Source organism: Sceloporus undulatus, chromosome 5 (assembly GCF_019175285.1).
Source record: "Sceloporus undulatus isolate JIND9_A2432 ecotype Alabama chromosome 5, SceUnd_v1.1, whole genome shotgun sequence".
In the NCBI taxonomy this organism is placed as follows: Eukaryota; Metazoa; Chordata; class Lepidosauria; order Squamata; family Phrynosomatidae; genus Sceloporus; species Sceloporus undulatus.
This window is the reverse complement of record NC_056526.1, coordinates 4,547,148-4,560,421: the sequence shown is the minus strand read 5'-3', so window position 1 is coordinate 4,560,421 and position 13,274 is coordinate 4,547,148. Positions and strand designations below refer to the sequence as shown.

Sequence of the window (13,274 nt, the reverse complement as noted above, 5' to 3'; positions counted from 1 at the left end):
TTATCTAGCAATAACTTGAAGGCACACAACAACATCAATATCCATTCTAGAGGTTCAAATTGCAGCTGTCTGCAAAAAGGTCTTCCCAGGAATGGTACAATTGTTGCTGTGAATAAAGAAAAAAATCTTAAGGCATATAAAACTTTTACAGGCAGAGCAATGGAATAAATGAGCCTTAAGATCCTTTCCAACCCTACAGTTCTTGTTGTGTGATATTGAGTTGGCTTCAATTTATGGCAACCTTATGAATGAGGGACCTCAATAACCCCCAATCATCAAGAGCCTGCATCAGCTCTTGCAAACTCAGAGTTGTAACTTCCTCAATTGAGTGGATCCGACTGTAATGGGCTCTTCTTCTTCTCCTATTGCCTTCAATTTTTACCAGCATTATCAACTTTAGTACAAATCTATTATTCTTACAAGCCTTCCAAATCTTGAACAACTTGGGCTCTATTTCACAGCTTACCGTTCCTCCAGCATGTATATATATTTACATAATATGTGTGTATACACAGACACATATGCATACACTTTTAAAATCTGGTTCAGCCTTTGTGGCAATTTACAATAAACTCTAGCAAATCTTGGTGGAAGAATCCACAGTTTCATCAGTTTCCAGAGGAGGGTCTGTCTGGCACACTGACGATTAAGCCTCCGTGGAACTGGTTCCAGAGGTGCAAAGCAGAGCTCAGCTCCAAACGACAGCATCCTGGGCTCTAACCAGCCTCAAATTTTGAGGTTAAAAAAAAAGGCTATGGACTAGATAGAAAAACCTACAAGCCAAGGCCGCAGCATCTTCCATATCAAAGGCGCTCCTCAGGGACCATCCCCAAAACAGGCTACACACAGAAAGCAGGAAACATAAGAGAAATGGCACAGGCCATCCACCAGAGAAGTTCATCTTGGACCTGTTAGGAAAAAGGTTGTCCCCATGGATATCAAGACAGTTGCAACTCAGTTCTGAAGAACTTCTAGAAAACCCAGATCTAAGGACTATCCCTTAAAGACCCCATACTTCCTGAAGACAAGGCCATGCCAAAGACAGAGGGTTAAAACCAGAGAGAAGGGGGTTTTCCTCCCTCTCTCATGATACAAGAACCTGAATGGTAGGGACTGAGAGATTAGCTCGACTCAGGCTTGCATCCTTCCGAGATCGCTAAAATGAGTACCCAGACTGTTGGGGGCAAATTAGCTTACTTGCTAATTAGCTTACTTGCTGTTCACCACTATGATCTTTGGAATAGTGGTATATAAATAAAACTTATTATTATTATTAAAAGAAGGGCTTCCTCACACAGGACAAGTCAGAATGGTTACCTATCATCTCTAATATCAGATGCACTATGCCCTTGTGTTATTACAGAATCATAGAGTTGGAAGAAAGGCCATCCAGTCCAACCCCCTTCTGTGACATAGGAAGACAAAATCAAAGTGTTTCCTCTGACAGATGGCTATACAGCCTCTGTTTAAAAAACCTCCAAAGGAGGAGACTCCACCACCCTCCGAGGGATTGTGTTCCGGTGGAATCTCTTTTCCTGTAGCATGCATCCATTGTACCGTGTCCTAGTCTCTGGAGCAGCAGAAAACAAGCTTGCTCCATCCTCAATATGACATCCCTTCAAATATTTCAACAGAGCTATCATGTTTAACCTCTTAACGTTGTCTTTCCCAGGTAAATATGCCCAGTTCCCAAAGCTGCTCCTCATAGGACATGATTTCCAGACTTTTCACCATTCTGGTCGCCCTCCTCTGAGCACACTCTCTAGTTTGTCCACATCCTTCTTGAACTCTGGTACCCAAAACTGGATATTCCAAAACACAATATTCCAGGTGAGGTCTGACCAAAGGAGAATAGAGTGATCCCATTACTTCTCTCCATCTAGACACTCTATTCCTATTAATGCAGCCTAGAATTGTATTAGCTTTCTTAGCTGCTGCATTACATTGCTGAGTCATGTTCGGCCTTTGATTCACTAAGACATCTAGATCTTTTTTGCATATACTGCCATCAAACCAGGTATCACCCATCCTATATGCATTTAATTTTTTTCTCTCTAAGTGTAATACCTTACATTTCTCCCTGGTGAAATTAATTTGGTTAGTTTTGGCCCAATTCTATAATCTTTTAAGGTCGTTTTGAATTCTGATCCCGTCCTCTGGAATATCAGTAACCCCTCCTAATTTGGTATCATCCGTAAATTTGATAAGCATGCCCTCTATTCCACCATCCAAGTCACTGATAAAATAGTTGAATAGCATTGGGCCCAGGACAGAACCCTGTGCATCCCACAAGTCACTTCTCTCCAGGATAAAGAGAAGCCATTGGTGAGCATCCTTTAGGTTTGGCCAGTCAGCCAATTAAAAATCTACCTAATAGTAGCATTGTCTAGCCCACATTTTACTAGCTTTGCAAGAAGATCATGGTAGACTTTGTTGAAGGCCTTACTGAAATCAAGACAGACTACATCCACAGCATTCCCTTAATCTACCAAGCTTCTGACTCAATGAAAAAAAAAGAGGTAAGATTAGTCTGGTGTGATTTGTGTTTGAGAAACCCATGCTGGCTTTTAGTAATCACGGCATTCCTTTCTAAGTGCTTACAAATTGTCTGTTTAGTGGTCTGCTTTAGAATCTTTCCTGGCATTGATGTCGGGCTGACAGGGCAGTAATTATTTGTGTCCTCTCTTTTTCCTTTTTTGAAGGGGGGGGGGACATTTGCCTTCTTCCAATCTGCTGGGACCTCCCCTGTTGTCCAGGAATTCCCCAAGATGATTGCCAGTGGTTCTGAGATTACTTCTGCCAGTTTTTAAAATACCCTTACATGTAGTTCATCTGGACCTGGAGATCTGAATTCGTTTAGAGTTGCCAAGTATTCCTGTAGTACCTCTTTACTTGTTTTATGCTGCATTTCCCCTACTGCATCATCTGCTCTATTTTCCCCAAGAAATGGGGAAAATCAGTTGCCCAAGAGTGCACAATTGACGGTGCTGCTGCTCTCACGCTCCACTTGTGGTGGGTTTCCTACAGGCAACTGATTGGCTACTGTGTGATTAGGATGTTAAACTAAATATGGGTTTCGTCTCACCCAGCATGACTCTTCTGACGTTGGCCCAAGGTGATCTGTCCAAGAGCCCCTCAACAGCTCCATTCCACAAATCTTGAACCTTGTCTTCCATTCCATGAATCCTGACCCTGGATGGGACACACACAGCCCTTATTTATATATTTCCTCTCTCCAGGCTCAGTTTTTGACAAGAGAGGACAAATGAAGACAAGGCACAATCAGTTTGGTCCAAAACACAAACAAGGCTTCTCTTCCCAAACCCGAGAATCACTTACCCATGCACAGCTCGAACAACTGTTTTCTCTAAGGAATTGTTTGTATATTTGCTATCTAAAGTGAAAAGGTAGTCCGGCTCCCACTGGAAAGTCACTTTAACAGTTCTGTCACGAAGGGTCACTTCGTGGGATTTGGAGAAGTCTTCCTTTAACCTTCCAGTCATAATCTGCACATTGTTCTTCAACTGTTTCTGTTGATGGCAAACAGTCAGCTGATGCCGGAAAGGTAACACTTTTCCGGGAGGCAATAAGGCCCCAGATTTCACATACTTCACCCCATTCTTTAAATCAGGAGAATGTGGCACTCCTTTTTTTGACGACTCTAATGCTGAAGAGGCGTATGAATGTTCTGCAGAAATGTCGTGAGTGTGAATGTTTGGATCCAAAATATCAGCAGCTTCTCCTGGAAGCACTGCCTGGGACTTTGCTGAACCAGGTTTCTTGTTCCCCTTTTGTCTTGAACTTGTGCAGGTTCTCTCTTGAGAACTTGAAGGCAATTCTGGGCTTAGATCACCTTCTCCAGGAGACAAAAGAGAATGTTGGGAAACTTTGCCAGAAAGGGAAGCACTTTCCAGTTTTTTCATGGCTCTGTGATATTCATGGTCTGAAGTCTTGGGCAAAATCTTCCCATCTTGCGGATGACAGCATTCCTGCAATGGAATGCCAGTTGAAGAGGCTTGACTGCTATCGCTGGACATTGGAGAATTACCCAGTGCAAGATCAGCCAACATGTTCAAGGCATGGGAGTCGCATTTATCCTTTTTCTCCAAAGATTCAGAATCCTGAGTAGTGGTTTTCTCACTCTCAAGGTCACTCTTCTCACTAGCCTCCTTCTGGGCTTCCAAGGCATTTTCACTCATACTACGCTGGGTGCTTTGTCTTGTGACTGTTCAAGAAAAAGAAGTATCAGTAAAGCATTAGAAAAGGCAACATCAAATGCTAATTTCCAAGAGCTGCTCTGGGTTACCAGAACTGGACTGTCAGGTAAAGATCATGGTCCAACCATGAATGTCACTGGAGCTATTCATTCTATCTAACCTAAGGATAAAATAGAAGGATAAAATGGTGGGCGAAGCCCTGTAGTCAGGGCTGTGAAGTCAAAGCCATGGAGTCAGAGTCAGAAGCAATTCTGAGAAGACTTGGGGTTGGAGTTGGTAGATTCCAGTTTCAAAATAAAAATGTATAATAAAATATATATGGAAAATATATCATTTTATACCTATATTTTATATTTTTTCAGGAAGAAAGTTGTCTTTTTGATAGACAAAATTTCTTAAATATAAATTCAACACATCAGAGAAGCTTCCAATGAAGCCGGCTGCATTTGAGCATTTCACCATGCCTTAAGGTGGAAAACATTAAGCACACTGACCATTCATGTGCTGCTGCTGAAATGACTTTTACAATCATTTCACTGCAGTAAATTTGTTATTCTAGGTTGAGTCTCCCTTATCTGAAATTCTGAAATACTCCCAAATCCAAAATGTTTTTCATGGGCAGTTGAATTAGTGATACCTTTGCTTTTTGATGGTTCACAATGTACACCAACTTGGTTTTATGCAGTGGCATCACCTGGAGCAGTAACGCATGGAATCACACACCCCTTGACTTCCTCCCATACCACACCATACAATATCCTTAGGAATGCTTTTTGTACTAATGTTATTCATAAATCATAATTCCCATTTTACTGAATGCAATGGTAATAGTTGTGGCACAAAGAGCTAGTAAATTTAAAACTGTACCATTAAATTACAATACCATAAGGACAACCTAAACATATTTACATGTACATAGTTTCATGTAGTTAAAGATGTTATGTAAAAAACAATTTATTTATTTTAAAATATATATTTAATTTTAAAAACAAAATAAAACATGGGGCCTCTCCTTTCTCTTTCCTCTGAGGCTTGCCCCTCTCACACCATCTCTTCAGCATTTTCAAAGGAGACAGACGAATGCCACAGCTGGTTTCTGCCAAAAGGCCAATTTCTGAGGAGCAGCAATATCACCCCTCTTTAGGTGTCACCTGGTGCGGTCCGCATCCCCTGCACCTCCTTAGTTACGCCTCTGGTTTCATGCACAAAATTGTTAAAAATATTGTGTATAAAATTACTTTTAGGCTATATATATAAGGTGTATACGAAACATAATTGAATTTCATGTTTGAGCCTCATCTCCAAGGTATCTCATTATGTATATGAAAATATTCCAAAATCCAAAACACTTCTAGTCCCAAGCATTTTGGATAAGATAGACTCAACTGGCACTAATTAATATATATCTGCCAATTATGAAGGAGTTGGAGCTGGACAGTAAAAAACAGAGGATGAAGAGCTAGAGCTGAATGACCGACTCCAGAATGTTTGTGGACTACTCTAATTTCTTTAGAGGAAGAGTGGGATTAAAAAGCAAGTATCAATCAATCAATCCATATAAGCCTAGGTGCCCCTCATTTACATCAACCTCTTCACCATCGCAGACAATTTGTACTGGTGTCCTAATTCTGAATTCAGAAAGTGCTAGAGATTTAAAAAAAAAACTGGTTCTGCCCTTTGACTCACTTCAGACTACAAATAATGTAGTCTGACACTGCTTTAACTGCCATGGCTCTATCCTACAGAATACTGGAATTTGTAGTTTAGAGAAAAGCAATGGCAACACCCTTTCTGAAGACTTTGTGCCAAGAAAACCCTGTAATAGGTTTGCCTTAGGGTCGCCAAAAGTCGGAAACGACTTGAAAGCATGCAACAATTCTACAACAATTTCCAAGCCAGAAGCCTTATGATCTTACTGGGCCTCCTCGTCTCCACTTGATCCTCAGTTTTGGCCTTTTCTTCATCCTTTCTGGGTCTCAAGAGCCGCTGCTTTTTTCCCATCACAGCAAGACTTTCCGAAGGGGATGTGGCTTTGACAGGTGACTCACACCTTGTTCCTTGCACGAATTCTGCCGACAAAACCTCGGCACCTTGGTGAAAGACATTCCTTTTTAGAGGAGGCAATTAGTCTCAATGTATTACCATAATAAATGGTGATTTATTATAAACCAAACAGAGCATGTGAACTGATATAAAGAAATGATACAGGCTGCCCCATGACACATATATATCAGAAGTGAAGAAAGTGCAGCCTACAGACTACATATGGCCCCAACCTCATTTTTGCAGTCTGTCTTTCCCCCCAGCCCCAGACCACCCCCCACAAAAATCTTTTTAAATATTCTAGCAAATACCACCCCTAAAATGTCTCTATTATGTTGCCTTGCATCACAACACTTCCTCCTTCCCCTCAAAAGCATACAGATTGAGTCTCTCTTATCCAGAATCTCTAAATCCAAAATATTCCAAAATTGTCCATAGTGACACCCTTATTTTCTGATGGTTCAATGTACACAAATTGTGCTTCATGTACAAAATTATTACAAATATTGAATTTAAAATGACCTTCAGGCTACATGTATGTAAGGTGTATACAACATATAAATGAATTTTGTGTTTAGACTTCTGTATCTTATTATATATATGTGATATTTCAAAATCCAGAAAACTTTGAAAGCCAAAACATGTCTGCTCCCAAACATTTCAGGTAAGGGAGACTCAACCTGTACTTTAAATATGGAAAATTAGCCAGGGGGGACGCCAGAAGTGCAAATCAAAAGTGACTTCCAGTCACACCTGGATTCGATTTTCAACATGACTCTCTGCCTGTACCACACTCCTCCCACCATTAATCTGCATTAATGTTGGCCAAATGCAAATGTTATGTACCATGTGTTCACAACACTGAAGAGCCCTTACTTCAAGGGTGGGTAATAGGGCAATTTTATGGCCTGTGACTAGGGTTGCCATAAGTCAGGACCTCCAAACCAGGACAAATGTAGGACAAGATATTCAAATGTAGGACACATTTTTATAAAGAATGGAAGACACGCGAAAAAAATTGATGATTTTTTAAAAATGTTAATATAAATGCATGGGCATTGAACATGGCTTTACTTAACATGACCTCTTGCATCAGAGGCTTATCCCATAACCAAACCCCTTGGGTTTAACACTTAGCATGGTTTAACATGGCTATGCATATTGAACATGTCAAGGTGGTTTCACAGTTCTTGCACCAAGTGTACTTCTCAGTAGTGTGTGTCAAGGGACTTTGGTTTTTCTTCACTGCGCATGAGTTTGTAAAAATCACAGTAATTTACACTGACCATGCCTCAGAACCAAAAACACACAGAAAAGGCACTTTGGAAAGTCACACTCTCTCGGCTTCTGAAACAGTGCCTGCATGCCTCTCAAGCTGACTCATATGATCATCATCATTACACTATCATTGTCAAAGCAAGGGAGATTTGTTAGCATTAAAAGCACCCAAAACACACTTTGGAAGATGATACACTCTCGACTTCAGAAACACTGCCTGCATGCTTCTCAAGCTGACTCATATCATCATCATCACACTATCATTGTCAAAGCAAGGGAGACTTGTTAGAATCATAGAATCAATCATATAATCATAGAGTTGGAAGAGACCGCAAGGGCCATCCAGTCCAACTCCCTGTAAAATAACATTTAAAAAACCCTTGAGGCCTCTGGCCACTCACCACCTCCTCCTTCTGCTCCCCCCTCCTCCTCTTCCTTCTTCTCCTCCCCCCCCTCCATGCACCGCACGGCCTGGGGGCGGGGCGGAGGAGACAGAGGTGGGTGGTGCGGGGCCGTGCGGGGAGGCGAGGGCCGCACGGGGAGGGCGGCGTGGGGCTTCCCCCCTTTGCCTCCTCTGCCCCAGGCCACACGGCCCTCCTTTTCCTCCTCTGCGCAGTGGAGGAGGAGGAGGGCAACCCGGGTTGTCCCGGTTTTTGGCGGCACCCGGGATGGGAGGGGCCAGGGGCCGCCAGAACCGGGATAATCCCGGTTGCAGCCGGGTTATGGCAACCCTACCTGTGACCCTTCCAGAGTTTGACCTATAAGCCTCCAGGAGCTGCACTTTCCATCCATTCCTCACCATACACTGCTAGTGTCTATCAAAAAATAACTAATTTTTCAAACCCCAAAATGGCATTTTTTCCCCCAGGGGCTGCAGCATGGTACAGTGGTTTGAGCATTAACTACAACTCTGGAGACCAGGGTTCGAATCCCCACTCAGCCATAAACACCCATTGGGTGACCTTGGGCAAGTCATACTCTCTCAGACCCAGAGAATGGTAATGGCAAACCCCCTCTGTTGAAACAGGTCAAGAAAACCCTTTGATAGGTTACTTTAGTGGTAGGAAATGACTTGAAGGCACACAACACGCACACACACATGGTGGCTAAAGTTCTTACTCAGAAAATTGCCCCCCAGATCCAACATTGTTGCTTTCCACTGACCTACGTACACTAATACTGCTGATTTATTTCCTTTTACTGATTTTATTTGTATGCCACTTTTCTCCCCACAGGGACCCAAGGCAGCTATCAGACAAAAGCCTACTCTGCACATCCCATCCCTATTTCACGTTATCACATTTTCACTTCCCCCCTATTTGCTGCTTTTCTTGTAATGTTTTATATTTTTAACTGACTTTATTTTTTTAGGAGTTTAATTATGTTCTAACTTTTGTATGAATATTTAGCTATTTTTAAAGCTATTTTTTTCTTACAAGCAGCCTTGAATCCTGAATTGGGAAAAGGATGGGATACAAATAAATTCAGGGTGATTCAAAAAGAATGGTGAAATACCAAGTAAGAACAGCTTTACTTTTGCACCATTTGAATTAATACCAGCTGTTATGATGGCACGGATAAATGTAGTGTATGGACTACAACTCTGGGGACCAATGTCCAATTCCCTGCTCTGTGCTGCAAACCCGCTGGGTGACCTTGGGCAAGTCACACTCTCTCAGCCTCAAAGGAAGGTAATGGCAAACATCCTCTGAGCAAACCTTGCCAAGAAAACCACATGACAGGTTTGCCTTAGGATTACCCTAAGTCAGAAATGACTTGAAGGGGCTTCCGGCAGGATGTGCTCTGCAATGGCTGCAGTTTAGGGAAGCTCCGAGAACTGCAGCTGCTGATCGTGGCAAACTCCCTGCTTTACATCGCTTGGGGAGCCCTAATATCCCCCCGATAAAGGGGATTCCAGGGGCCCTCTATTTGCAAGGCAAGTCCCCTCCCAGAAAGGAGAGACAGTTAAAATCGAAGTGGTTATTGAGGGACTGCAAGGTCTGAAGGGAGACTGAGCCTGCAAGGGCAAGCCTAAAGCTGCGACCCAGCTCGGCGTTTCTGCTGAATGCGGATCCTCCCTGCCTTCTTGAGCATTTAACAACTAAAGAAAGAAGGAAGAAGGGAAGATATAAAAGAATAAAACGCTGCTCATTAGGAAGCCGCTTTGATAGCTCCTCTCTTTACTGCTGCCCCAAATGGGGAAAGATCCTGAGAGACTGTAATGTGAGTTGTTTACAATCGGATTTGGAATGATTATTTCCTGTGAGTCTTTTTGGAAATGCTACAAACTGGCGCTAACAATTAGAAGATATATGGTTTGATTTGATCTGTTTCAATTTGCTTAATAAAGGGAGCTAATGAGAGTAGAGAAGAGTCACAGAAGAGCTAAAGAGTAAAGATAACAGATCAAAGGAAGGGAAAGTTGATAAAAAAAGATTTGAAATAATAATCCACTGTCTTAGAAGGAAAAAAGAGGGGGAGAAAGACACTTGGAAAATAATATTCAAAGACTGTGTTTGGTTGCTTAGTCTCTACCTACTCTGAGGAGTTTCCCTTAAAGTTCAAACTCTCTATTTAGAACTGCTACAAACTAGAGGCATTAAGATACTTTGAAACAGCTCTTGGGTCTGTGAATTAGAGACAACATTTGGGTTGGTAACAAGACTCAGCTGTTTAACCTTGAAAACGCCAAGGATTTACACAGGCTAATAAGCACAAGCTGATAAGTGAGCGCCGAGAAGGCAGAGGAAAAAAAAACATTGGAGGAAGCAAGTAAGAAATCTCTGTGGTATCTCTGGAGTATATTTGTGATTAAATTAAACAAACTAGGTAACTAAATAAGGAAGGGATGGCTGCTGGGAAAAAAATACACAACAAATGATGTACTCAAGCCAAACTCAAAGACGACCTTCAATGGAGAACCCCATGAACTCAGGGAAAAACCTCGAGCAAGGTGAATCCTTAGCAGAGGAGTTACAGAAAATAAGGACTGGGATAAGGGAAGATAATGAAAGAATTAAAAATGAGATGAAGGAAGAAATAAGGGGAGAATTACGCCAAGAACTGAAAGGGATAAATCTGAACTTAGAGACCATTGTTAAGGAAATAGGAGGAATAACAGAGAAAATTGAGAAATTACAGACTGACCAAAAACAAACAGAGGCAAAAGTGGAAAATATTGAGATTGAGCAAAAACAAACGGAGACACAATTGAAGAGACTAATTCAAGAAAAGGAAGAAGACAGAATATATATAATTAAAATGGAAAATAAACTAAGGGAATCTTCAGTGAAGCTAAGAGGAATTCCAGAGGCAGAAAATGAAGATTTATACAAATTATTGGTTCCAATCTTAGCAGATTTTGTGCAGGAATCAGTTGAAACCTTCCCCTGGGAGATAGATAAGATCTACCGCATCTCCACAAGAACAGCAAGAATCAAGTCTCTACCCAGAGATATTTTGGTACAATGTGTGCGACGTCAGACTCAGGACCTGATCATCCAGAATAGTTATGATAAAGATTTGTTAATTGATGGGAGAAGAATCCAGATCTTTAAGGACATCTCTGCTAGAACGCTAAGATCGAGACGCGATTACCATTTCATAACGGACCAGCTGAAGGTATATAATATACCATTCAGGTGGAATGAGATAGAAGGAATTACAGTGACATGGAAACAGAAGAAATATATTTTGGACTCTTTATCTAATGCAAAAGATTTCTGGAGTAAATATAGAAAAGACATTGAAAAGAACAAAGGGGACAGCCCAGACAAGGAAAGATTCGGAAAAAGATTCCCAGAGAGAATACAGACAAGACAAGTAACAAGAAGATTAGAAGAAGAAGAAAAGAGGAAAAAAATACCCCATCTGATGTTACAATTACACCAGTTGGTGAATGAGTTAAGTGTAAATTTTGCAAAGAGATCAGGTCTCTGTATTTAGAAGGGTAGGGGAGGGTGGGAGATAGGTTCTTGTCTTTTTTATCTGTTGTTGTTGCTGCAGTTTGCTTGGTTTTTCTGAATCCAACGCTAAAGATGAAAATAGTGTCGTGGAATGTAAGAGGCTTGAACTCATCTACGAAAAGGAGTAAGGTCTTCACATTCATAACTAAACACAAAGCAGATATAATATGCATTCAGGAGTCGCACATTATCACAAAGGACAGAAGATTAATTGTTAGACACAAATTAGGGAAAGAATATGTATCTGCAGCTCCCAAAAGGAAAAGAGGATTACTACTTTATATTAACAATCAATGGGAATCTAAAGAAGTCATAAATGACAATGAAGGACATTATGTAGGAGTAGAGACCATAGTAGAGGATAGAAAGATTCTAATCGTGGGAGTGTATTGTCCCTTAAAAAGTAAAAGTAAATTTTATACCACATTACAGGGGAAATTATCTAAAGTACTGTATGAAGACATAATTGTAATAGGGGATTTCAATGGAGTGTGGGAGCCAAGATTGGACAGATTAGCTAAAAGGGAAATAGAAGAAAGACAAGGCAAGCTTCCTAACTCCTTCTTTGAGATGGTTGAAAATCTAAATTTAATAGATGCATTGAGGCAACTATTTGGGGAAAAAATGGATTTTACGTTTTACTCAAATAGGCATGATTCAATGGCTAGAATTGATATGGTATTAGTTAGTAAATCATTAGTGAGAGATTTGGAAGAGATGGAAATATTACCCAGGTCTATTTCAGACCATAATATGTTGAAAGCTACTCTAAAGGGTAAAAGGAAAAGGTTTGAATGGTGAATGCGTGAAGATCTACTTCTAGACCCAAAGATAGGTGAAAGAGCCAGAATTATGATCAGAAATTTTTTCAAAGAAAATCTGAATAAAGGTGTAAGTACAGTGGTGCCTCGGGTTACGAAAGTAATTCGTTCCGCGGCCGCTTTCGTAACCCGAAAAGCCTTCGTAAGCCGAATTGCCATAGGCGCTAATGGGGAAAAGCCGCGATTCCGTGCGAAAAAGCCGAAAAAAGCACCAAAAGTTTTTTCGTAACCCGAAAAAACATTCGTAACCCGAAACAATAATTCCCTATGGGATTTTTTCGTATCCCGAAAATTTCGTAACCTGGGTATTTCGTATCCCGAGGTACCACTGTATAGAAACAGTTTGGGATGCAGCTAAAGCCATTTTTAGAGGCTTTTTCATTCAACAAAGCTGTAGGAAAAGGAGAGAGCAGGAAATAAATATTAATAAAATAAATACAAAAATGAAAGATGAAGAGGTGAAACTAGCAAAGGAACTAGAGAGTAAAGAAATAAAGGGGAGAATTAAGATGCTCCAAAAACAGTTAGACTCATAATTGAATCAAGAATTAGGGAATAAATTGAAAGCAACGAAATTACAGAATTTTGAACATGCAAATAAAGTAGGGAAATGGCTGGTATATAGATTAAAGGAAAAGAAAAAAAGAAATCAGATATATAAAGTTAAAAGTGATGTGGAAATTAAGTCAAAACAGGAGGAAATCAAACAAGTATTTGTCAAATATTACAAATCTTTATATGATAATGAGGAACCAAATAGCGTACCATTGAATGAATGGATCTTGAAAGAAGATATTATGAAATTAGATGAGGAACAAAAAATATGTTGGATAAGAACATCTCAATTGAGGAGATTATGGAGGCTATCCAGGAAGGAAAAAAGAATAAATCTCCAGGAACGGATGGGCTCCCACTATCATTCTATAAAATGTTTAAAGAGGAACTGGGAT

General features: G+C 40.7%; 1 protein-coding gene across 4 annotated transcripts in view; it reads right to left on the bottom strand.

Annotated features, from left to right (window-relative positions):
* TASOR2 (transcription activation suppressor family member 2) overlaps window positions 1–13,274 on the bottom strand; it is an 85,126-nt gene that overhangs the window by 23,244 nt on the left and 48,608 nt on the right. For all 4 annotated transcript variants that reach the window (XR_006104025.1, XM_042467714.1, XM_042467715.1 and 1 more), the window contains 2 exons: window positions 6,134–6,307; window positions 3,340–4,225 (listed from right to left, as the gene is read on the bottom strand). Coding sequence is in view for 3 of the 4 variants with exons in the window: in XM_042467714.1 (XP_042323648.1) it covers window positions 3,340–4,225; window positions 6,134–6,307 (1,060 nt within the window). In the remaining variant the exon portion in view is untranslated. The remainder of the gene's footprint in view (window positions 1–3,339; window positions 4,226–6,133; window positions 6,308–13,274) is intronic.